This window comes from Lepidothrix coronata, unplaced genomic scaffold (genome assembly GCF_001604755.1).
Source record: "Lepidothrix coronata isolate B3197 unplaced genomic scaffold, Lepidothrix_coronata-1.0 Scaffold97, whole genome shotgun sequence".
Classification (NCBI taxonomy): Eukaryota; Metazoa; Chordata; class Aves; order Passeriformes; family Pipridae; genus Lepidothrix; species Lepidothrix coronata.
The window spans coordinates 2,623,663-2,650,461 of record NW_016690277.1 but is presented as its reverse complement, the minus strand read 5'-3'; the positions used below and the strand labels follow the sequence as shown (position 1 = coordinate 2,650,461).

The window sequence follows — 26,799 nt, the reverse complement described above, 5'->3', positions numbered from 1 at the left end:
AGCAATTTATATTTTTTAAGGTAAATAACATGAACATACTCATTCTAATCATAGATGTGGATATTCAAATGAGAAAAATGTTACATATATATCATTAAATGCTGTAAAAGCAACAGTATGTTAAATACAGTATTATAAGCATGTCATTTCTAAAACCTATGCTGATATTAAAAGTCCATAAAACCATGCATCACTTTTTAACTACAACTGCACATTTACAGGCATCTGCTCTAACCAGAGATCTCATCTTCTGTTTTGCATCTGTTTATGGTTGAAGAAATAACTACCTCAAGTATTATGTTTGCTAAGATGCTCTTAACTGAATGTAAAGTTGCCTTCCCTAATACAGATGCTACCCCATAGCCTGGAATCTGCCCGCAGGTTCCAATCACTAAATCTATTTCATATTGCAATAGAAAAGTGAACTACTTGCTGCAGCACAAGGTATTTATTGACAAAATGAGCCTTTACCGTGAAACAACTGAAGGTACCCAGTACCACTGAGAAATAATCTCTGTGAACAGTGATTTCATAAGGTTAACATTAATGCCAAACATCATTTTGTCTCTGTGCTCAGTGAAATTAGTGGAATAATGGTAACAGGGATAGTATCAAAGAAAATTTGGACTTGAGATACAACAGAAAGTTCTTCCTTTTATACCTCTCAGAGCCAGCAGTGTTTATTCAGTGTTGTCCAGCTTTAAATGATGTTCTTACAAGAACAGATTTCAAGCTGCTACAAATCTCCCATTTCAGGCTTGTACAGTTCAAATTATCAAGCAGTTCTAAGAGCTGTACTGAGTAAAACTGGGCAGGAAAGACAGCACTGGTCGTACAGACCCTGCAGAGTGGCCAGGGCACTCTGTAACCTTACACAGATGGCATTTAATGCAATAGAGTTTGCAATTTAGTTTTTTAAATTAGATTAACACTTGAATGCATCTTATCTGCTGCAAAAAGAGGCAGCCAAGTGAGACACCACAAAGCTGGCAAAGCAGGAAAAAGAGAGACAGCTGAAAGAAAAAAATCGCAGTTTCAAATTACGTAATTTTCTTTTGCCACAAGAACTCAACTCACAACCACAAGGTTATTTTCCTCCCACAAATTCATCCCTCTTTTTCTACCATAAACATCCAATGTCTCGATCAATACTTTTGTCTTGGGCCCTGATCTTGCAACACTTGCACATACATTCAAGTTTACTCACGTGAGTAGCATCCTTGGTTGCAGTAAGACAGTTCATTGAACATGTAAATCTTTTGGGATTGCTGGCTTTGTTTTGTTAAGGTGAGGCAGGTTGTTAAGTAACTTTGCTCCTGAAAGTTTATCAAGGAACTCTACAGTGGCAGGAAGAACAAAAGAACCAAGCATTTCACAAATTCCTTAAAAAAAACATGAAGTTAATTTTTAAAGACCCACTGAAAATTCTAACAGGAATACAGAAATAATCTTTGCCCTGCCCCTCTCTCCATAGTGCAAAGAGAAGTTGTTCATGCTGTGAAGGAGAATTTTAAAAACATTAAAATGAGTATTTCAAACTAACACATTCTTCTCTGTCACACACTGTGCCAAACTGTGCATTACCAGACTTCTGATGTGCTACTTTGAATGATTTATGAGACACTTAACATTATGGTATCTCAGTGATACACATCCTGGGATTTAGTGACACCATAACATTTCTAAAGCTAAATAACCTAACATTATGTGCCCATAGCATCCTGAATTCACACATCTCGGTATTGCAATACATTTTGAAAAACCCAGACTTGCAACACCTGGTATCACAGGGGATATGTGACTCAAACAAGACATTAAGTTCTGGTTCTGTCTATATATAACCTCTTTCCAAAGGGGACCATGTATATAATGAAAAATTAGTTATGCAATGGAAACCTTACAGAGTATTGCTTTCTGGTTCTGGAGGATTTGTGAAACAGCATTTCTATGGATTTGAGGTGTATCAGTTCAGGACAAAAGTTTGATGCCACTAGGACTAACAGGTCTCTCCTAGCTGTAATAATGTGGTGGGGGTGGTTGTAGTTTCTGTGTGGTTTTGTGTTTTGCTTTGTTTTTTAAAAAACGTATATATGATGAAGTTTTCTGTCTTGATTTCTTAAATATATTAGCCTAATACCACTCTGTGAGAGTTTTCTGCAGATGGGAGCAATAAGAAATAAAATCAGTGGATGTCAGCAGTGGAAGTGCTCTCCTAAATCCATGCCAGAACCACATCACACTCCTTCCAACTTCCTCTGCTTTTCACAATCTTTCAGGATCACCCTTCTCAATTAAAAGATCAAGTCAGAATTCAGCTTACATTGTTTTAAACTCTTTGACAGAAAGTCTCTGCTCAAAAGGCAGACAATTATATGCTCATAATTAATGAACAGAATTATCCACTAATCCTAAGTAGCACTGTTCTTCACGATTTTCATTTGAACATTAAGTATATAAAGCACTGGAAAAGCAAATTTGAAAGGAAAAAAAGAACAATTATTTTCTTTGCTTAGAACAACACATTGTATTACCAATGTATTTCTTAGCTGTGACTAAATCACTTAAAGTATTTAAAACTAAGGAGTTTTTGTTTATTGCAATGTTTGGGATGAGTTATTAGATTATAAATAAATACTAAAGCTATGCACATGACAGACCTGACTATAGAAGACATCGTATATACTGGTTTTCCTCTTCTAAAACAGATGTGTGGGTTCAATCCCAATGTCTCTGTAATGGAGGTCTTTGAGTTCAGTTGGGGGTTTGCCATATGAAAAACAGAAAACGGGGCATCAGCAACCTCCAGGACTCCAAGGAATGAAGCAGGTTCAACTTCCACTTTAGTCAATGGAAATTGTGGCTGGATGGATGACATAACCAGCATGCAGGATCAGTTTTAGAAGTTGTGCAAACAACTACTGCCTATTTTCTTACCACAGAAAATCAGCAGGAGGCCTCTCATGAGTAATACACTTCACCAGTAGCAAGTATTCACAGAAATGTTTCCAATTAATTCAATTTAGGTTGTCATAAAATTGAAAAACAAAAACACATCAAAATTTGCATGAGAATCAATAAACATTTGAAGATAGTTTCAACTTGCATACATAACCTTTCCACCATTACAGCACTTAACAGTATAATGCATTTTGCAACTACTGAATTAAAACCTATATTGCTCTGAAATAAATGTCTTGTAAAAAGCCAATAACATATTGCTTTGGTCTATCTGTAGCTTAATTTATCACCAAAATACAGAAAAATTAGCAGGAAACCTGATAAAAGTATAAAATTGTCAAAGAGAATGTGTAAATGTTTTCTTTGTGTATGGTATTATCACTTAAAAGAATACACTTAATAATAATAAATAAATGCTTTATTCCATTAGATTTGGTGCAATCTTATCTTCACTTCATTAAAATCAACTTTGAAAATAGTCTGATCGTGTCGTTCTTATTTTCTAATGATATGTAGAGCTTTCTTTATATTTTATGACAACTTGAACATATTACAATCAAACCATCCAAAAACTAACAGAACTTAAGAAAACAACAGACAGACTGGCTAACCAATAAGATTCCAAGTTTGACATGGTACGTGAGCTCCACTGTCTAACTGAGAATATTACTCGAAAATTAAAAAATCCTTCCTGAAAACTGCAGAACAAGGAAATGTTAGTAGAAATAGCAAGAAAAAAGAAAGAAAACCAACAAATCATTGTATTCAAAACGGTAATCAGGCATTTTCAAAAGCTGTTGCCTCTTCACTCTATCACTGCTTTTTTGTATTCCAGAATTTCTATTCTAAGTTTCTTGGAGAAATACGGTTCTTCATTTGATACATCTCCAATAACACAAAAATATTATCTCCTTTGTTAGAACAAAGGCAAATAATACAGTCTATACTGCTGGTCGTCCTACATAGCCTGCCAATGTCACATTGCACTGGTTGGTTCTTCTCAAACAGGTGCACTGAGTTTCTGACACAGCGTCAGAACACGGAAAGTTCGGAGGTGGTTTCTACTCTTTGATAACGATACGATTTTTACAACAACAAACAAACTCCTGACTTAGCTTCGCCTCCGTTGGCGTAGCCTCCGGACTCGACTCTGTTGGGATCATTCAGTTCGTCAAACAGTCCCGTTTCAATGATCTCCTCCTGCCAGGGTATAGGGACAGCACCTGTCGCAAACCTTTTGAAGAACTTCTTATCTTTGTCATCAAACTCAATTCCTCGTACTTCAGAGAAGTCAGCAATGTCTCCAATATCTTTGGCATAGACAACTGATGGATCTGGCACAAATGGAGGGTCAATAAGGTTTGCCTCTAGCCTGTGGAAATTTATCGTTTTGAAGAAATTATGTTTTCTTGGGTCATCGTCCGCATTCCTGCAATAAAGCAAAAGTTTGTTAATCAGTGGGATGTTTTGTTCTCAGAGAGGTACAGGTGTGTCTGTGTTTTATACATGAGGGTACTTTAAAATAAGGAGATAGATATATATATAATGCAACACAATTCCTTTTTTCCTAACCAAAGAACATTGCATTGCACAATACGAGCAGCGCTGAGAAGCAGAAAACACTCTGATCCCATTACTCACTGCTCCACCTCTCAGGGTAAATCAGTCTGGGCAAGGTGCCACGCAGGAGCTGCAGTGCTGCACCTCAGATACCCCTATCCAAAGATACATTCCCACCAGAACTGAACAGAGAGCAGGATGGGAGGGGGACTCTGGGATTTACTGTCCAAAAATGGCAGTTCAACAACTGCCTCTGTATTAACCAGGATAAGAATATCTATCCTATAATCTAGGGTAAGAATATATATTAAACTCTAGGTTGAGGTACCTTGGGTTAATATATCTGGAGACTGACTCTGAGCAACAATAGGAAACTGGTGACAAATGACATTTCTGGTTTTATCTTAATTCAAAGCAGCTACACATTTACATCATAAAACTGTTATGTCACTCAAACACTCCTGCTTTTAGTGACTCTGTTCATGCAAAATAAATACTCCTACAAATGAACAAAGATTTTTTTAGGCAAGAGATTCACAGATTACAACATTAACAAAAGTATGTGTGCCACTGTCACAAAAACAATCCTTTATTAATATTGTTAATACCTAATTATAAAACCAAGAGAGGACTAAATAATTGTAAATGCATAAGTTAAATACATCTTACGAAAAACACCTGCAGACCTCAGGGAGAACTTTAGCTGTAAAAGAAACACTGAATTTTTTCACTGTAGACTCACAGAGACACCAGTAGGATATGGTAATGTTAAGAATCATCTGAGACTCAAATGTGTGCTCACTAAAGTATGACCAAAGACCACAGCTGTTGAACTGTGCCTCTAGTGTCAAGGTATGCAAAGCCTGAGTTTTAAATTCTAGAGAAAAGAGGAGCAGACAGGAGCACTGTATTTTCCACCTATGCATTCTTTTTTTAAATGTATTTATGAATGCACCACTCTGGAAAACAGTAATATAGGAAAACCAAATTTGTCTGGGTTTCGGCCTCAGAAAATGTGTTAGGTCCTAACACATTGCTTTTGCTTTTCCCTCTTCCTTACAGAATCATGCTGGGCAAAGTGCAAGCACTCATGTATTTCTAGACAATGTTCTACGAACAAAAGGTAATGCAAACATTCAGCAAGTCTTTTTATCTTTGCAAGTGTGCAGAAGCACCATATAGAACATTTGTGTCACTATGGAAAAATCTTCATTTTTTAAGGTCTCAGTACTATGCATGCAGAACAGCTTCTCCAGCTTGCTGCTACTGCCTGTTCCTCCCATGCTGTCCTGCCATGCTTCCAGCCTGCCCTGGTGCTACCCAGGCATGGCCAGGATGAAATCACCAGCTGCCCTTTTCAGCCCCCCTGCCACTGTCACTTTGCACCTCTGGTGCCCAGTTCCTCTGAGCAAGCCACCACCAGCCACTCTCTACTGTACACCACCATGACTAGAATGCTAAATCACAGCCTGAAGAATGAGAGAAGCTGCCATCCAGGCACGCTGGGCAATGAAAAAATGATATTTTCTACCCAAAAGAGGCATATGAACGCAATTATACAGATTAAGCCAACAGGGATCATGACCTCTGCACATACATAGTCTTGCAAAATCATCTCCTAACTTACCCAGCTAGTGATACCAAGTACCTGAGCAGCCTGACATGCCTTATATGTACTTTCACTGGTAGCCTGAAGTGCATTAGAGCTGCTGTTCCAATTAACTAATGTCCTGGGACACTCATGGGCCAGTAGTACTGACATTCTACTGGGCAGATGCACTCACAGAAATTCCCCTTTATTTCACTTTTCCTTTCTGTAACAGAAACCAAAAAGCGCTAGAAGCTGGTGGAGGCTCCAAAATGGATTGCTGCAGTGTTTCTCCTCCTGAAACAATAAAAAGTTAAAAAATGTAAAGCTACATGAATGCCATCTACTGGAACTGAGGCATCTTCCACGTAGCTGGAGGTGAACTTAAGCTCTTCCTCTGTGAACTGTCTTTTTACGTAACTTTAACAGGAAGAGCAAATGAACTCATACGAAGTTGGATAATTTGCATTCTTCCATTAAAAAAAAATTTAAAAGTCACTTTACAGGTTTGGGATTTGAGATGTCAATCCCAAAAAGCTTGAGTGGAGAAAAGGGGTTACATCTTTCCTTAGCTGGTGAAATTGAACCTTCAATAAAAGAGTGTTTTAAAAGGTCAGGTGTACAAAGTAAAGCTGTCTTTGAGCAGCTTTAACTTATGCAACAGGCACTTCTGTAGATAACCCAAGCTCTTGTTGTCCTTAGTAGATTTACAGTACTAATCTCTACAAAAGGATGAGCTGTCCTGAATAGTATTGCCCTGTTTAAGAGGTACATGCAAGCTTTTATTCTCTATCATGCCCAGGAAGGGAATACATCCTATTGCTTTCCTTCTCTAATTATGGCACTAAGAATAAGGATATCTTAAACAGCAGAAAATTAAAAATAATATGTGCAGTTACCTTTCTGTGTACATTTCTCCCATTGCTGAGAAGGAATGGAACAAAAAGCAGAGAGAATGATGGTAAATGACCCTCTTGGCACAGGGGATGTGGTTACAGGAAGTGAATCATTTGTTGCTGGTTTTGCTTCAGACTTGCTGAATGAACTTGACCAAGTCATTCAGAATCTCTCAATTCATTTTCTCCTACTCTGAAATTTGTTTACTTCACAAAATGCTGTAAGTCCAAATGTCTGCAAGTATGCTGACTTGTAAGTTAGAACGCTCTACATGTTTTTGTGTTAAATTTACTTTTAAAATAAGCTTTTAAAACATCCTCAAATCATATAGATTTTGTATTAAACATACTCTATGAGCTGTTGAAAATAACTTTTTTCTGCTGCCTGGCGTAGTTGTTGGGAAAATTCATTAGGCACAAAGAGCAGCTGTCTTCATGTAGCACTAGAATATTAAAGATATGTGTATTAATGATATATTACCTTTTATTAAATTCTTTCAGATAAATGTTTGCCTAGCATTTTTAAAAACTGTTCCACGTTGTTATGAAATATAAATTTAGAAGTCTACGCATTTTCAGTAAGATCCTTTGTCTATTCCACCATTAGACTGGAAAAGCACCTGATAAATATATTTGTATTCATAGATGATTCAAATGTAGAGTACTCTAAAGATAGGTACTATCAGTTTCCTATTAATTTTTTACATTTTTATTATATTTTTTATTTTGTCCACAATCTGTCTCATTGGAAATGCACTAAATTATTTAAATATATATATACACACCAACACACCTCAAAGGCAGCAGAGATAGACAAGTTACACATTACAATGTTTAGCTTTTCAGTTTTCTTCTTATTAAATAGTTCCTTGAAATTTCTAAGTCAGGGACACATCTATCAGTCTTCATCAACCCAAAGCCACCTGTGAAGTCCCCAGAAATGTTTTGCTTTATAGGCATTTGTGCCAAATATTTTTTTCCTCCTTTTTCTCCCCGGGATGTGTCAGGAAGACCAGAATCTGTCTAAGATTTTTTTAAAGCAGTTGAGCAAAGCAGAGGGGTTAAAGTCTGTTCAGCAAGAAGCCAATGACGCAGCCTTGCAAGTTAGATATCTGCAGGGAAGAGAATCCACATTGCAGATTTGGATTTCTGCCCACATCATTCCGGTAAGTGATACAGCCTAAGATTGTGTACTCAGTCTGCACTAGCATAGATGCAGGTTTCTACTTGAATAGCTTTTACCTTTAGGAAAGAATGTGCAACAAAAATGGGTTGCCCCCTTCTCCCCAAAACTATACAGAGTCTAACACAGAAAATAACAGAAGGGAACTCCTAAGAGTTGTCTGAAGTGAGGATAGATAACCAAACTATTGCAACAACATTCCTTATTTCCATATTATCTTCAAAACTTTCCACCTCTCTCTTCCTAGAAATGAAAGGGAAAATTCAGTACTCTGTAGAAAGTGAAGATGTAACCCATTTTGTGTAATATGTAAAATAATGATGCTGTTTGCAGCTTTAATCTGCATTTTACTGAGTCTGAGAAGGCATACCTGCTTCCTAAACGGTCCTCTTTTTTCTTAGCCAAAAACAGTCGGCAAATATCTTTCGCTTCCTCTGTAAAGCTGGCATGTTCAAATTTCACCTCATCTTCCAGAGTTCTTCTTCTAACCTCATCCTTATTGACCTTTTCTTTGAAATCCTTGAATGGTGTTCGTCCAGCAACCATCTCATAAATAGAGCAGCCCATAGCAAACCAGTCCACAGGATAGCTGTAGTCTTCTTCCTTCAGGATTTCCGGAGCCATATAACCATTTGTCCCAGCCTATTGCAAACAGACAGACAGATTTACTATACAATGTCAGTAATTAAATGCATACAGTTAAACAGACTAGTCTATAATTCTTCCAAAATATTAGTAATACTACTGATAGATTTTTGTATCTAGAAACTCTGCATAATTGACTTCTTTTTATCTGGAAACGGTAAGGTATAACTGTTTTAGCATATGGACTATATCTGTCTTTAAACATCTTGGCATATGGGAAAATATGCTTTTCAAAAGTGAAATGTCTGTGCAATTTCCACCTCAAAGTGGTTTATTTTTAAATTCATGTCTATCTTGCTTTCCTCTTCCATATTATTTTTTTTCTGTTGAAGACAGTGTTGTTAGCTTCGTCCTGCAAACACAAATAGCAATCAATTTGAAAAGATTTTAAAAAAAGACAAAAATCAGGCAAAAGAATCACTGATTCCCACCCCGTTCAGTGGTTATAACTGGTCCAACACAGGGGTCTGCTGCCAGTGAGAAAACTCTCATCGAGGCGGTAGCTGAGCTGCATGAGGAAGTTCTCACTCGCCTCCCTCTTGGTGTCTGGATGGAAGTTCTACCATCAAGGGCCAAGAAAAACTCCTAAAACCATTGTAAGAAAGTAAACCTATATATTATAATTCATAAATGACACTCATTTGGGTGAAAGATGAGTTTGTACTTCCTGACTAGAACCAGCTGTCTGAATAAAGACTGTGCAGCACTAACAGCCCCTTCTCCCAGAGAAGGGACCACTCTCTGGGAGGGGAATCTGCCTGCTTCCTTCCCAGACCAGGCCTGGCACATTCCCCTTGGGGGACAGGCTGCAGTGTCCAAAATAGCTCCTGCTGCCTGTCTCCCTGGAGAGCTGATTCACCTGGGAGGGAGGTGAGGGGATCAGGCTCTCCATGTGCTTTCTGCTGCACCGAGGACGTGAGGCTGCCATCGTACAGCGTTCCCTCAGCTGACCCAACATTTACTGCTGCTTCTGAGGCCGTACCTTTTGCATTTACCAGACTCGGCCAACACTGACAGCTATGTCAGAAGTTGCCTGAACCTCTCATATCTGTTTTAAATACTGGGACTGATGTATTACTAGTATTACAATTTAAAATAAAAACTGTGTGTGTGCAAAATCCCACTAAAGGTTATTCAACTGTCATTATTACTGCTACCAGAATACAAGTAGTGACAGAGATTTACTCCAAAGTAAAACAGTCAGAAAAAGGTAACTTAAACTAGAGCTCATTTGAGCAAATGGTATTTTAAAAAAGCACAGCTCAACAGATACATTTTATTTTATGGGGTTGGGGTAACTCCTCCATTTTGTGCAAATATAGGCACAATATTTCCAAGTCACATCTCCCTATAAACTTTAGCTTGTGTCAGTACACATTATGACATATACTCTACTGTAAACAACATGTGCAGCAGAGAACATGTTAGCATCAATTAAAACATAAGCTTAATGGACAGAAAACTAAATCCAGTTTGTTTTCCCTCTTTGTATTTTTTTTACTTTTAGGGATATAGAGCAAAATCCTCCATTTCGTTGAAAAACGGAAATGAGATGAGAAAAACAAAAATATTAGCTAGGTTGAAAGCAAAGAAAAGGGTAAAAGAAAACTGGTGCCCTCACTAAAGCCACAGAAGCAGAGGCACTGCAGCAGCTGACATCATCCCCCAGGCAATTTGTACTGCTTACATTGAATTTCTCTAAGTAAAAGTTAATATTGAGAGATACCCTGACAGCATTACATTTTTAGGTATGATTACTGCTCTATTCAGAAAAGAGCTCAAACACAGAGCACAGAACCCAGATACCTCTGGCACCAGAAGAACCTAGAAGGGAGAGAAGAGGCTGAAAGCAGTAGAGAAGTTTTGGTACAGAAGGATGCACACAGAGCTCATTGTGGATTGATGAACACAGCTCTAAAGAGGCTTCTGAAATATTTTTTCTTTTTTTTTTTTTCCTCCTTCTGGGAAGCAATAAACATTCTTGTTTTTACTGAGGTGAAGCTGGGGCACTAATGCCTTGAAGAATTGATGAGTCATATTATCATCAAAATGTGCCCTGACAGCACAGCGTGGTCTTTCTAATAAGACATTACTTTGTGCAAGTTAGCATCATCATACAGGACCTGGATACGTCTGACATGGAAAAGTCAGAAATCTGTCACAAATGTGTCTCTAGGCAGCTCCTTCCAGATTGCCTCTCTTTCTTCCACTTGCGTTCCTTCTTCCATAGTTGTTTTTTCAGAAGAAACTGAGTAACCTCAGTCTCTTCCATGTGCATTTTCCACACATCCTCCAGTAGGACACACCATCCAGAAGAACCCTGTGCTTTGACATGGTGCTTGTGTTTCCCAAGGATAGAGAAAGCATGGCTGTTATCACAGACCAAAAAGACTCACGACCACAGTTTAATGGACAATAGAGATGGACCAACAACAGCCTCCCTTCAGACTGAAGTGATGGGCTGTGGATGAGCTGAACTATGAACAAGAACTAAACTTCCAAATTTTAAAGTAGTAGCACTGAGATCTTTTGAGCTCATATTGAGTTGATCCAACTCAATCTGAGGAAGACTAGAAACATATTGTTCCTCTGATATGCCAAACCATTTCAATTCAGAATTTCATGAGAGCTGGTTTTCTCATGGAATTTTATCCAAACTTGAATCTGAAAACAAATCTCTCCCAATCCTGAAGCTTTCCTACTATTCACAATGAAGGAACAGGCTGAGAAGCAGGAATCTAAACCTAATCTCATAACCTCTGAGACTCAAAACCCACTAAAACACTACAATTTTATAGCAGAAACAAAGACATTTCACAAGTAGTCAGCAGTGATGCTTAAGAGGGAAGAAATACAAAACAAGGAGGGGGAAGAAATATAGAAATCTCTGCTATCTTTATCAAAACAGGTAGTTGAAGAAAGAAAGAGAAAAGCATAAATTTTAGTCTTTTTCACCTATTTCTACATATGTGTAGCTTTGGCAAAATCATTTGGGAAGAACGATGCTGAAGCCATAAGCATTTCCTGTATTAGGGAAGACAGAAAAAGGAAATATTCAGCCTCCGGAACTGGAAAAACATCCATCTTTCAAATGAAGATTTAATTCTCCTTTAATCTTTGGAGAGTAGATAGCATTAGAGGAAAGCTAAAACCTAACATCCCTACACTAATCATTATGGAGAACAAGGTGTCCAAGATCAGATCATCTTTCAAGGAAAAGAGATCCTATGGCAACAGGAAAGGCAGCCTCAATGATTCAGGAGAGGTTCATGTAAGGAGGTGAAACAGCTTTGTGAAGGGAGTTTTTAAACTGTACTCCTCACTAGCAGTGAGATTTGAGCAGCAAAAAATAATGTATTAGGTAGAAAACTTATCCACCGATTCCCAGAGCAGAAGTGAATTAAAGTAATGAGTTAAATTACTCTCAGCAGGCCGAGGAATAAATAAGTATATATATATATATATATATATATATATATATATATATATATATTTTCAAATGCAAAAAGGAAAAAAAATACAGAAAGCAAAGGAATTAAAAGCTACCAGAAAAGATAAATGCATTATTTTTGAGAAGGGGTCTCTTTCCCATGGGCTGGTATTGAATATTTAATTTAGTTAGAATTATCTGACCATGCCTCAGAATGGATATCTCTGAGTATGGGATACTGGTATGTCTATCACACAAAAAATCACTAGGTTTGTATGATTCTACAGATGTTTTAATTCAATGTAATATATAAGTAAATTCAGAAGATGTATATTAACTGAAACCCACTTTTTCATACTAGATCTTATTTTACATGGATAAATTTCACTCTTTTAATGGAAACAGGAAAAATAATTCCTGTTAAAACTCAATTCCTTTGTCAGCTCTACACAACTAGGACGTCCATCGGGTTTTGACTGAGACTAAGACCAAGCACATTATTTTCTTCTTTCCTGTAGAATTCCTGGGAAGACAAGGAACCATTTGAACAAATGTGTTGACTGCTCAAGTGATCTTACAGAGACAAACACATGGTATTACACCTTCACTGACCTGGAAGCATCTAATGGGACACAGTAAATAAAAATATCACAAAGAAGACAAGGAATGTTATATTATCCCAACTTTTTACAGAAGGCAGAAATCATATGCCATTGCAGAGGCACACAACTTCTTGAAGTATAGTCAGTATAACACTTGCTGGTTTTTGTTTGTTCTCCATTTAATACTGTCTTTTGTGATGATGAGCAGGATGCCTTACTTGCATATGCTGTTTGAAATGTAAAAATAGTCATTACATTTCAGTCAATTAAATTTTAATTGACTTGCTTTTGAAAAGGGTTCACAAATCTCCTTCTCCCTTTATTTCACTATCTTGAGAACAACACAAAATACAGTTTTTCAATAATGCTCTAAAAAGTAATGACCAAATATTGCCCTTGGATACTTTAGTGAAGAAGTTCTGTTAAGTGGAATTGTTCCTTTCAGTGTGGTTTGACAGGGCATAGTAGAAATGACTCATCTGAAAGTATACAAATTTTTCTTCTGTGAAATGCAATCCTGCATACATTTTTAAAAGGTCATAAAATTATAATCTTTTAGTAATACAAGATGTGATCCTGTGAAACACTAAGTGCACTCAGTTCCCAGTGCAGTCAGCAGGTACTGGGCACAGCACAGCTCCGAGCAGAGTGAGGCCCACTCTGTGAGTGCCCACACTCACACACCCTCACACACTGCTGGCCCTGAAAGGAAAGCCCCTCAAACACCACCGTGATTCAGCTTCCAGCAGATCCAGGCAAGAAACAGAACTCTCTGGAGCTTTCAGCAGCACAGAAACAGGCAAATGAGGAGAAACGGGATTCAGATCCTCTCTACCTTTTCCCACAGATCTCTGCAAAACAAACTCAATTGATATCATAAACCAAACAGTAAAGCAAATCAGAATGTCTATCTTTTGTTTGCCATGGCACAAGAACTGTTGAACAGAGGAAAAAAAACAAGCTGAGTTTAGCTCTATCAGCTGTTTCCTGGGGCTCGGTCCTTCCTTCCTCCAAGGGGTGCCACTGCCTGCTTTGTTCTCTTGTCCAGCTGTTCCTCCACTCCTTCAGCAATGGCCTTAACAGACCCTGCAGGAATGCAGGAACAGACCACAGAAATCTCTTCTCTGCGCACAAGCTAATAGGCCCTAGATGTGGAGAACAGCAACTGATCTGCCTCTGTCACTCACTTTACCATCTTAATTCTTCTCCCAAGAGCCACCGTGAGGAGGAAGGAGCGTAATTTAAATGTCACACAGAATTGCAGTTACTCCACAGTTTCTCACCACATGTTCATACAGTCACAAGAAACCTGCTGATCAAATTAATAGGCAACTATCCTTCAAAAGAAGATAAAAAATCAAATCTAAATAGGACAAAAAGTATTCTGGAAAGTCTCACAGAACAAAGATTTTGCCATATTGTTAATGCTTAGCAAAGGGAAGGACCTTCCTTGGGGACGGCCATTCCTTTGGGATGGTCCATCATAAACTGATGGGCTACCGAGTCAGAAGAACACAAGGACCAACCATTCAGAATACCAGGAAGAGATAATGAGAAAGACTGTATAGAGCTTAGTAGCTACTGAATCCCACATGCTTACACAAGTTTGAAGACCAAACTTTTTTTGTTTTCATATAGGAACATAATTTTCATAGGGAAAGCTGTCTGCTTTAAAAAAGCCCACAGAGAAAAAGCACAAAAGGGACAAAACAAATTTATGTTATATTAGAAAAAAAAGAAAACAAAATGGGTTCAACGTCACTAAATGGTATAGTAAAAACTCCACCACTGGTTTTTACTCTTTTAAATTTGAAGGGAGTTGCACAAACGAAGGGGAAGGCCACTCTGCAGTAGGGACAGGCTGCCTCTGTGCTCCTACTTGGGAAGAGAAGCAGACACAGGTACAGCGTGTTTTTCAGTTCAGATTCACACTCTGTGGAAGTCAAAGGGATAAATGGCTTGAGGAAAGACAGTCCAGTAACTGGACACCAATTTTAATTTTGGATTCTTGAGTATCTCCCCGATTTCTTCTGCATGATCTCACGTAAATCTTTGCCTCAGATCCCTGTTGGAGATAGAACCTGCTAACATTTCCAACGTGGGGAAGTGTCATCAGAAGAAATACACATTCACAGACAGGGAAGCAATCAGGTATTATAGGGATGGAGCATTTTGGACAAGCAGAACACTTGGTACAGACTCATAACCACACAATTAGAATTCAAGAATTATAAGGGTTCTCCAGTCTTCCTGTAACATGATTTTCCCTTTAATTTCCTTTTAAATTTCTCCTGACCATTTCCCATTTATAATGTGGGAATAATAATACTTCAGAGATGTTTATGGTTTCATTATTTAATGATGACAGAATATTCCATAAACACTGTTAATAAGGGAGAAAAGTCTTCATCTACTGAGCTCTGTCTATATTTTATGAAGCTCTTCATAATGAATGCAAACACTGTATCATGGCAGCACGAGCAGGCTGCTTTCTCAGAAAGGGGTCATCCAAGAGAAATTCTGTGCTCTGTGCCAGGGGACTACAAGGTGCCCTGGGAAGGAGATGGGCCCTCCAATGTGGGTACAGCCGCTGTAGGTTAAGCAGTGAGAATGTCAGTGAGGCCTGGACAGTTCCTGCTGATCACTGAAATCCGCGGGATTTCACCCACCTTATCTTTCAGGATTATGACTAATGTTGGAGGTACAATTCTCTAAAATGTAAATCCAGGAAGATGAGTACTGGCTGCATCAGACCAGAGGCCCATATAGCCAGTTTACTGATGGTGAACTGGCCAAAGAATGGATGTATAGGGAGGTCTGTAAGAACCTGGTGTGTACATTGAGTTACACTGAGACTTCTCTAACACCTTCCTTAAACTCCAACTACTCGCAGTTTAAGGGCTTCCAGAGACAGAAATGGTTTCTCTCAGCAAAGTTGTTTTCCATCAATTGTCCACTCTCCCCCTGAACTAGATAAATTCTTAGACACTACAAGACCTTTTGCAAGAGTCCGGCAGCTTAACTACACCCCGTGCTGAGAACCACCCACCTGCCACCTTTCACTAGCAGATTTTAAACCAAGCCCACAGTTTTCACCTCCATGTGTCTGTAATTTTAGGATTTTGTCTTAAAAAAAAAAAAAGTAATTATATGTTTGTTAACTGAAATTATTCATGACAGTAAGTGGGATGTCACATGTGGTCCAGTAAGAAGGAAGTGCTACACCATCTCACAGTTTACTGTTCATGCAGTACTGCTTCTGGTCAAAGCTGTCAAATCAAAAGTTCAAAGAATTACATTGTCAGCCAAAAGCTGCATTTCTTATCCAATGAAACAAAAACATCTTTGATGATGGTGAGTCAACAAGTGGCACATTAAATGATTTATCAGAAATCATTTCAGAATGTACACTATTTTTATAGAAAATGCTATAGCATTTATTGTGAGATTAAACTGAATCAAAAACAATGATAAAAGTCATGAAAAGACACCGCATGCTACATCATGAAGGGCTCCACTGTCTTTTCCAGACAGAAAAAATGTCACATGAGTGACATGCCATGTGTAGGAAAAGCATTTCATGGGACATATTGCATTCTCAAAATTTTAGATGACTATAGTATCCTTTCTGCCATCTCCAAAACTGCAGGAGGCAGAATGGTCCCACAAAATCATTTTTGCTCCCTTTACTTGCATAATCATGGCATTTATAGAATTATTTATGTTGGAAGAGATCCTAAGATCATCGAACCCAACCATTACCCCAGCACTGCCAAGCCTACCACTAAACCATGTCCTTAAGTGCCACATCTACACGACTTTTCAATACCTTTAGTGGTGGAATGGTGACTCCACCGCTTCCCTGGGCAGCCTCTTCCAACACTTGGCAATCCTTTTGGAGAAGAAACTTTGCCTAATATCCAATCTAAACCTCCCTTGGCACAACTTTAGGCCATTTCTTGTCCTGTTGCTTGTTGCCTGGGAGAAGACACCAACCCCCACCCAGCTACAATCTCCTTTCAGGGAGTTGTAGAGAGCAATAAGGTCCCCCCAAGCCTCCTTTTCTCCAGTTCCCTCAGCTGCTCCTCATCAGACTTGTGCTCCAGACCCTTCCTCAGCTCCATTGCCCTTCTCTGGACATGCTCCAGCACTTCAATGTCTTTCTTGCAGTGAGGGGCCCAGAACTGGACACAGCACTTCAAGTGTGGCCTCACCAGTGCTGAGTACAGGGGGACAGTTGCTGCCCTGGTCCTGCTGCCACACTATGGCTGATACAGGCCAGGATAACACTGGCCTTCTTGGCCACCTGGGCACACGCTGACTCATGTTCAGCCAGACGTTGACCAACAACTCCCTTTTCCCACTGGGCAGCTTTCCAGCCATTCCTCCCCCAGCCTGTAGCACTGTGGGGGGTTGTTGTGATCCAAGGGCAGGACCCAGCACTTCACCTCACTGAACCCTGTACAATTGGCCTCAGCCCATCAATCCAACCTGTCCAGATCCCTCTGCAGAGCCTTCCTCCCCTCCAGCAGACCCACACTCCCACCCAACATGCTGTCATCTGTGAACTTGCTAAGGGTGCACTCAATCCCCTCATCCAGATCATTGATGGATATATTAAACAGGGCTGGCCCCAGTACTGAGCTCTGGGGAACCCTGCTGGTGACTGGCCCCAGCTGGATGTAATTCCATCCACTACCACTCTAGGCCCAGCCACCCAGCCAGTTTTTAACCCAGGGAACAGTGCACCCATCCAAGCCATGAGCAGCCAGTTTCTCCAGGAGAATGCTGTGGGAAACAGTGACAAAGAATTTACTACAGTCCAGGCAGACACATTCACACTCTCTCCCCTGTCCACAGAGTGGGTCACCCTGTCACAGAAGGAGATCAGGATGGTCAAGCAGGACCTGCCTTTCATAAACCTGTGCTGGCTGTGCCTGATCCCTTAGTTATCTGGTATGTGCTGCATGACAGCTCTCAATCCATGACCTTCTCCAGTACCGAGGTCAGGCTGACAGGCCTGTAGTTCCCCAGATCCGCTGTCTGGCCCTTCTTGTGGATGGGTATCACATTTGCTCATGTCCAGCCAAAATGAGTCCCCCAGGGACCTCCCTGGTTTGCCAGGATGGCTCGTAAATGATGGGAAGTGGCTTCGTGAGCACCTGTGCCAGCTCCTAGCTGGCCCCACAGACTTGTGTGGATAAGGCTACATTCTGTAAAGTCTATGTTTAGAGATTAAAAAAAAAACAAAACACCTGTCATGGTGATGCAGTTCAAAACAACTGTGACTGTCAAAATTTTTAAGAACAAAGTTCTGCTAGTAAAAACACCAATCTTACATGTCATACTTAAAATTCATAAGCAGAATGGTGGTTTTGAAACTGCAAAACAGCAGCAAGTCCCTCTAATTCTGAACAAAGGAGCTGTCATTTTTTGAAGTGCAAAGGAAGAACAGATTTTTACAGAATCTTATCCAGTAAGAATGCCATGTGATAATGAACAAAGGTCAACTGTAGAATAGCTTGCTGAGTTATTTTTTCTTTCACAAGTCTAAACCCTCCTCCTGCTTCTCATCTGCCTTGAAATTAAACTGCAAGTTTCAGGAACATCTAAATAGATTTCCTTCTGTTTTCCTAAGAAATAGAATCTTATGATAAACAAACATACAGGAGGGCAAAAGGACATTTTGAGTAAGATTTTAACCAAAACATGTTTTTCCTATAAAAATATTATGATGTCCTTCAAATATATAAAACATAGCACAGGAAAACTGTGAAGAAGCCTGAAACCTCTGAAGATATGAATGCACTTTTATAAATACTACAAAAATATGTTTGTGTTATTTTTCGCAGTTATTATGTCAATATTTAAGCTCTGTGGCTCACACGCATCTGCACGAAAGTCCTTCACCATTTACATGCAACAGTTGCTTCGCACAAAGGCCAAACCCAGTAAGGGCAGAAAGTTCTTCCCGAAATAAACGGCAAATACACTCTGACTTCTGGAAAAATGGAATTAAGTCCTCTATATTTCAATATGCAGAGGATATGAGGGTAGTAAACAGAAGAACACACTGACTTTTCTCACAACCATTCTCAGGTTTAATTAAGGTCTAATGAAGAAGTATTACTTTTTTGGATAAGGGCAGGAGCATTTGACTCACAAGAAGTGAATTTTGAGTAGTATGAGAAAAAGTTGTAGAGACTTCAAGAAAAAGATGACAGGTCAAACTGTTCAAGTGGAGAAACTTGGGATGGAGGCTCCTCGTTTCTGTCATATATGAAAAAAACTAGTTCAAGAATCAATCAGGTACATAACCAGACAAAACACTAGGTCTATGGAAAGCCACCTGTGCAGGCTCTCAGTTTCTCCTTGTTGACTATTTCAATTATGTAAGACAGAGAGAATATCAACATTTTAAAAGTCATAATTTTAAGATACAAGCTAGTTTTTGCACAGAATGATCCACACATCAGATGAGATGAAATCATGATATTTCTTAAAGTCCTCAATAATTTGATTACCACTGGAAAAGAGTTTCTGTTTCCAGTGATATCAGTAAGAGCTCTGCCTGAGTAAGTGTGAATATATACATTTCTTGGGAGATTGCACAGGTACATGTATGTATCATGAGAAGATCCAATCTAATCTATGTTTGATGAAGAAAAAATATATTGTAATTAGTTTTTAATTGCCTTCTACTTTCTTTTATTTCCAAGACTGTTGTTATTTTAATTTGTGTGGGTTTTTTTTTTTTTTTTGGTGATTTCTCCATTCCAAAACCAGTTAGCACTTCACAAGGACAAATTAGCACACATAGTGAAATTAAAGTTTTCTAAATTCTGTCATTATTACTGTACCAATTACTTACAACTGCCTATGTATGTTCAAAGTGACATTCACATGGGAAGTTGGATGTTTCTACCAGATGCTTTAGCAATTGAGAAGAAGGGGAGAAAACTAAGGCTGGATATCCAACTCTTTCTAGATCTTTGTAAGGAGCGCTGTTTCTGAAAGCAGGGTATTTTTATTTATAATAGTTGCAGGCAATTGGCACACAGCACACAACTATTTTTCAAAAGGAGTATATGTAATGGCAATACTTAAAGAATAGCAGGGCTGCTACTTCAATTACATAAGTATTAAATCGCCAGTTGCACAATGCCTTTTCTGCAGCATAAACACACACTACTTTTTAAGAAGACCACATTGAACTCACCCATCTAAAAGTCAAAAAACCTTTCTACCCATAAAGAAAATTTGGCTAGTGAACAGTATATAAACATTATAGTTTCACAGACACCTCCACTGAAAACTTAGAAAATGTCTAAAACAGGAACTCATTAACTAGCTCATTACTTGTGCCATGTGACAACCTAATCACCTAATAAGATTTAGAAAAGGGATTAATGGATCCTCCAGGTGATGTGTGGGTGATGTGCCTTTATTCATACATGAGGGGTTGGGAATTTTTTTATAAGAAATTTCATCTTTAATAGCTTGTACACCCATGAGAGGTACACAAAACTTTCAGAATTCATCAAAATTTCTAATGAAATGAATACACAGATAAATCCATATATTACATTCTATAGATTAGTAGTAATATCCCTTAATTAGTGACTGAAAATTGTAAGCCCTAAATTGTCAGTTCAGACCATCATCCAAAATCTAGAAACAGATCTATGATGTTAGACACTTCACTCAGATACCAGTACAATACAGATTTGGCCTGGAAGGAATATATTTTCTGCTTTGGCTTATAAAAATGCCCTTAGAAAACTGTGTCCACAAAATGGTGAACTGATTAGATTTCATTTGATAAACCTGTCTTGGAGCCATATATCCTTTTGGGTGAAAAAACCCAAACCTATACAAATAACTTTTTTTTAAGTGATAACAGTTTGGTAGTCATACTCAAAAAGCATGCTATGATGTAAATTTTCTGCTGATTTTAAGTTACAATAGAAGTGTGAACAAAAATTACTTTAACAGCACCATTTTTATTTTATTACAGAGGTACATGGTGAAGCTTAAGGTAAACTGTGTAAATCTGTTCTTTGGTCTTCCTGTGTATGACATTAGTTTAAATAATAACAATATCTAGCCCTCATAAAATGGTTTTTGGAGGAGCTTTCAAAGGATTCAAATATGACTAATTTACAGAAATGCAAAATGACACTGGGAATTATTATTGATTTTACTCACTCATAGTTATGATACAGAAAATGAAAAAAATACCTTCTTTTTCTTTCTTATTTCAATGTTCTGAATTAATAAAACTGCATTTAACAGAAATTCCTATAATGCATTACAATCATTACACTATTCATTGCAGTTTTTGCCCTAATAAAAAGCACACAGTGGTGAATAGAGCTTCTAAAAACAGTGAACAACAGAAGAAGAGTCATTAACAACTTGATGACTGTCATAGGTGAGGAACAACCATCTTGACCAGTATTGCTTTGAGACTCAACCCTCATACCCACAGAAGTGGTTACACATAGCTAAATACACTGTTTCATTTTGGTTTTTTCCTCTGCCCTTCAACAACATTATTTTTTCTGACCATAGTAACTGCATGGATCTGGAACTTGCACAGCACAGTAAGTTTATAGCTTTGGGTTCACTGAGCAAAATGCCATCTTCACAAACAAAACAACATTCCCATTTCACGTAAGTTCTACTTAAAAACCTGCCTTAGCTTTCATAGAAACTGCATTTTTGTATCCAAAACACTATGCATTCCCATTTTATATTTATTTACTATCTATACATTCAGCAGTTTCCATCTTTTCTTTCAGTGAGAACTAAAACCACTCATAATACAAACTTCCTAAATTGCCAGGAAAAGAAAATTTCCTTCAAAATTACTGTATTTACTGACATCAAAAATGTGTACTTCAAGCATGATGCAGAAGGCCACTAGAAGGTCCTCTCTCTTACTGAATTTCTAGTGTGAAAGACTTGGGGAGTTTCACATAAGGTAGTTAGACCAGGTTATTATAATGTTGCTTCTGTTTCTTCATATTCTTAGTGTATTTCAGACACATTCATTATATATATCTTTAAGCTCCAGATACCTTGAGAGAAATAGGCTTTTTTCATAGTTAAGCTACCTACATATTTCTTGTGTAAACCTCCTGACGTTATCACAAATCCAGGTGAGTTTGGGCTGACCACAGGCACAGCTAAGTGCTGCACAATCTAATTCACACAACAAAATCCAGTTGGTCATCCATCTTTTTCTTCCTACACATGCAGACAGGCAGGTACATTTGCAAATTGTCATATGTGCTAACTTTATCAGGATTTAATTTTTGGGAAGGAGGAAGGCTGGCAATGGTTTATTGTGCAGCACCACAAACGTCTGCAATGCAATCACTTAAGAGCAACGCATAAGAAATTGTATTCTTCTAGGAGCAAAAGTGGAATACAAGGAGTCATATGTTTGACTGCTGCTCATTAAAAAAGTAATTGGTTAAATCCCTGACTATGCAGGATTGCTCAAGGCACAAGGCATCTGCCCCCCTAAAATGATTGGTTTGAGAGCTTAAGAGAAACAACAGGTCAGGTTCATTCTGCTCTTTCTGTGCAAAATAAGTTATTTTACTACATGCAGCAGTTAGAGAGTCAATTAACCAAATCTTCTTACAACCTGTCTCTTAGAATGAAATGACTATGTAAGGTCTTTAGCAAAGAATAAATTGCAGGGAATTAAGTCTTGGACTTATCAGGCATTAGAAATAGAACAGCTTCACTTCCCACTTCCCATGTTCAGCGAATTTGTACTCACCCTCTGAGTGATGGGTTTTCCCTCTTTGACTTGCACTGCCAATCCAAGATCAGACAGTCTGCAATTCCCATTATCATCCAGGAGGACATTCTCTGGTTTCATATCCCGGTACACAATGTTGATGGAATGGAGATGCAGAATCCCACAGGTGATCTGAGCTGAGTAATAAATGATCCTCTTCATTTCCAAACCCCGTTCTCCCACGTTGTAGATGTGATACTTCAGATCCCCTCCATTCATGAGGCTCATAACAAGACACAGATGGGTTTTGCTCTCATAGGCATAAGCCAGTGTGACTATGAAAGGGCTGTTGACCTTCTCCAGGATCTCTTTCTCCAGCAGTGCCATCTTCTCTCCACTTTTCTTTTTCAACCTTTTTTTATCCAGTTTCTTGCAGGCATACATCTTGCCAGTATTTTTCACCTGGATGGCACAAACCTAGAGAAGATGCATACGGAAAAGTAATGAAGGAATTTTACACGGGGACTGGAATATCAAGGGTGGTAGTAGGCAGAAATTGGGGAATCACTGATGCCTATAAGTAGCTGCTGATGCTAACTTCCATGGAAGAGCGTATTAGCAGAGAAAATAAGGGAAAAACCAAGAGTACAATCTGTTCTGTTCTCAACCAGTATATGGTTGACCTGATGCAAAGTTCTTCAGGACACCATTAGCAGACATGTATTAGCAAATAAGAGGAACAAGGACAAGAACAAAATTCTGTAACCAAGAGAATAAGCAGCGTATACAGATTGCATCTGTACAGTTTAACTCTCTTGCCTCTCAAAAAAGGTAGTCTCACTCATGCTGTAATTTGGGAACAGATCATGCTATTCCCTACACTGCAGCTAGGAATTATCTGGGACCGTGTGAGCTACCACAGGCTAAAATGGTGCCAAGGAGCATTAAGTCCATACTTAACTATATGGACAGTCATGCAAGTTTTTGTAAAGAAGCCTGTTTTTTTACTAGCATAGATACAGAATGTAAAAACTTCAAAGCAGCTCTTCACTAACTCTATCACAGTACAAATAACCCAGCCCATTTTCTGGAAAACGGGCAATCTGAAGGGACACTTTTACAAATCTTTACACGATGTCTTAATCCACTGCTCTTTGCAAACCCACCTGCTGGTCTTGAAAGGGAAGGGATGACTCACATCCTTAAAAGTGCAGCTCTTACCTCTCCAAAGCCACCTTTGCCCAGCACTCGGAACTCATAGAAGTATTTATCAGTTACCGGTTGCTTCTCAAAAACTTTCCATTGGATGAATTTGTCATAGAAGGGGCTGGTCTGGAAATCCTGGAAGGGCTTGTCTTTAAGGAAGACTTTGGTTTCCTCCTTGGCCAGCTGCATGACATTCTCATAGTCTTTTGCAGTAGCTGCCTGGCATTTGCTGACCAAGTCAGAGCTCATAAAAGACAGATAGTTTTTGGAGCCTTCCTTAAGAAAATTGGTGACCATATTTTCCATGGTACTGTTCTTGATGCTGTCCTCTGCCAGCTCCCAGTTTGATACCTCATCCAGGAAGTCCCTAGCTACCAAATATTCTGGCACTGTCTCTAAGAAATCTCTGAAGAATTTCTTGCCAATGGGCTGCTGCTCACAGATGCTTTCATAATCAGCAACAATGGACTCTCTCTGCTCTTTGCATTGGTCAAGTTTGGGCAGTGAAAGGCTCTTACGTCTCTTTTGCATCTCCTTGGTGTCTGCCTCTCCACTCTTCCTCGCCTGGAGGTAGGCCGTGTTGGCAATCAGGTTGTCGAGCCCCCCCATGTCACACATCTTGGCAAGCTCTTGGGGTGGCAGAGCCTGGTTTCACACAAAATGAGTAACTGGTCCAAGTGCTGTACTGGAGCTGCCCTGCACTTCTGCTGCCAGTGGTGTGCTGAGGTCTTCTGAAAAACACCAGAGAGACCAACTGCTTTTGCATTAAATACCTCTCAAGGATTTTCCCTAAGTACCTTTAGATATATGCACCATTTGTGGAAAGTGACTGGTAAGAGGTTTCTCTGTAAGGAGCTTTGAGTTTGCTATGTATAGCCGAGGGATGACATCCTGGGCAAACCTTCCCAGCAGCACCAAATGCACGTGGTTCAGCTGGTGTTTTTCAGAATGGGCTCTGACAATTTTTAAATGTACTGAGATTCCCCCTACTTGCACTGTCCCTGGCTGCTGGGAACATGCAGAGATTCCCGTCTGCAATACATGCTCTCTCCAACTCGGGGGCACTTTGGCCACAGTCGGGACAGCCCTGGATCTCCCTCGTTCGACAAAGAACCCCGGCATAGCCACAGTTACATATGCTGGGATCTGATTTTATGAAAAGCTTTTATCACAAATCTGCCAGGCCTAAACAGAAGTTGACATAGATGAACATGAGATGTTGAGCTTTAAATTACCACAGGATTTGAGCATCCACACTTCCAAAACTCAAGTTATACTCAACATCAGCGATGAGCTCCACAGACAGCTCATGCCAGCCCGGATGCCTGGCGTTGCTCTGTCTGAGCAGATTACGTGCAGGCTAAGAACCAAAAATAGTGATCCCTACATACAAAACAACATACACTTCTGACTTCATCTCCTACCCACAGAAAAAAGGAAAAACACTTCACATGACCAGCCAAATCTTGCCAAAACACTTCTATGTTTTGGCCTCAGTTTATTTTCTCTGCTGAGCTTTGTGACGGAAAGTGTCGGGATGAGAAGATGGCAACTGCATATAGCTGAGGTGACATCAACAAAGGGACAAAGCTGATTATAATCAAGTGAAGGCAAATTCCACTTGACTTTACTTGCTGGCTGCCTACCAGGAGGTATTTTTTTCCCTCAAAAGAATAAGAATGATGTGTGGCACTTACTAGGCTAAGCCCCCTTCTGCTGTGGGGTCAGGTGACTTGGCTGTTGAAACTTTCTTTAAATATAAGGAAGGTATTATGGGAACAAGAAAAGAAGTTTCATGATTCCTCCAGTAGCACTGGGGTCAAGCTGTATACTCTTGAGGTCAAGGTCAAGTTTCTTTGCCCCTCCCTCCTCCCAGTCTTAGAGCAAGCAGAAGAGCTGAATCACAAAAACTAAACATCAAGAGTAATAACAGGCACCTTTCAGACTCCCTACAGTAAGTGCTAAGCCCTTCTTGGCTGCTTTTTGCCACTCTACAACCATGCAGTATTTTGTTTTTACAAGCATTAATCCTATCTTTGTTGAATCCATTTGACATAAAACTCATACTTAACCAAATTACCTTGGAGGTGTATTTTCCAGGTGAGATTGAGGGGGCCATCCATTGCAAACTGCTGTGTGTGCATGTTAACAGGGGTACTCTGAGGCAGAGTATTTGAAAGCCTGGCCAGTTCTGCCAGGTGAGAGCAAGTGGGGCCAGGAGGTGGTTACATAAAGGGCTGAACAGTGCAGTGTGGGTAAAGCTCAAAATAGCCAGAGGAAGGAATGGGGAATTCTCCTGGTGGCTTTCCTGAAAAGGGTGCCTACAGCAACACATTCCTATAATATCCTGGGTAGAGAGGAAAGAAAGGAGGTAACAAAGCTTTCATTTCAGGTCCTGAAATTCAGCAGGGTCTTCTTTACATTTAGCCAGAATGCCACCACAGCTCAAAGAGCAGAGTACAAATGGCAGGTAGTTGGGGTCCTAAGGCTGAACTCAAGCTTACACCAGCTATTGATATATTCAAGTCTAAGCAAATCAAGAGAACACCTAATGTTTATGGAACCTATGGAAGACAAACATTTACACTCCAAAAACCTTCTACTCTGATAAGTAGACTCTTTCCTAGTTTCTATGGAACGTAAACTTTCACTAAAAGAACATAATTTCATGAAAAGCAAAATCTAACAATATGATCATTCAACTCATATTCATTACTCCAGTCACTTTTGAGAGAAGACTCTAGCTAGATGTGCTTGTTGACTTATCCAAATCAGTATTTATTAAACACTGGAAAAAAGTAGCTCAGCATTAATCTATTAATTGATAAAAGCTGTTTAAGATAGTGTTACCTACTCATAAGACAGTACGTTTGGGTGAGAAGCAAAACTGATTTATTTTGCAGGCACAGGTAAACAATGACAGAACTGAAAATGGAGACTTACTAACAACTACGCTAATGGAATATCAGGATAT

The 26,799-nt window shown here is 39.1% G+C and overlaps 1 protein-coding gene across 1 annotated transcript; it reads right to left on the bottom strand.

Annotated features, from left to right (window-relative positions):
* Positions 1-1,410: 1,410 nt before the first annotated feature.
* Positions 1,411-24,579, bottom strand: GRK7 (G protein-coupled receptor kinase 7). Its single transcript, XM_017822332.1, has 4 exons — positions 23,841-24,579; positions 22,659-23,096; positions 8,556-8,827; positions 1,411-4,387 (listed from the first exon to the last, which is right to left on the bottom strand). Exons 1-4 carry the CDS (start codon positions 24,441-24,443, stop codon positions 4,045-4,047), a joined length of 1,656 nt encoding a protein of 551 aa, XP_017677821.1. The 5' UTR covers positions 24,444-24,579; the 3' UTR covers positions 1,411-4,044.
* Between the last annotated feature and the right edge of the window lie 2,220 nt (positions 24,580-26,799).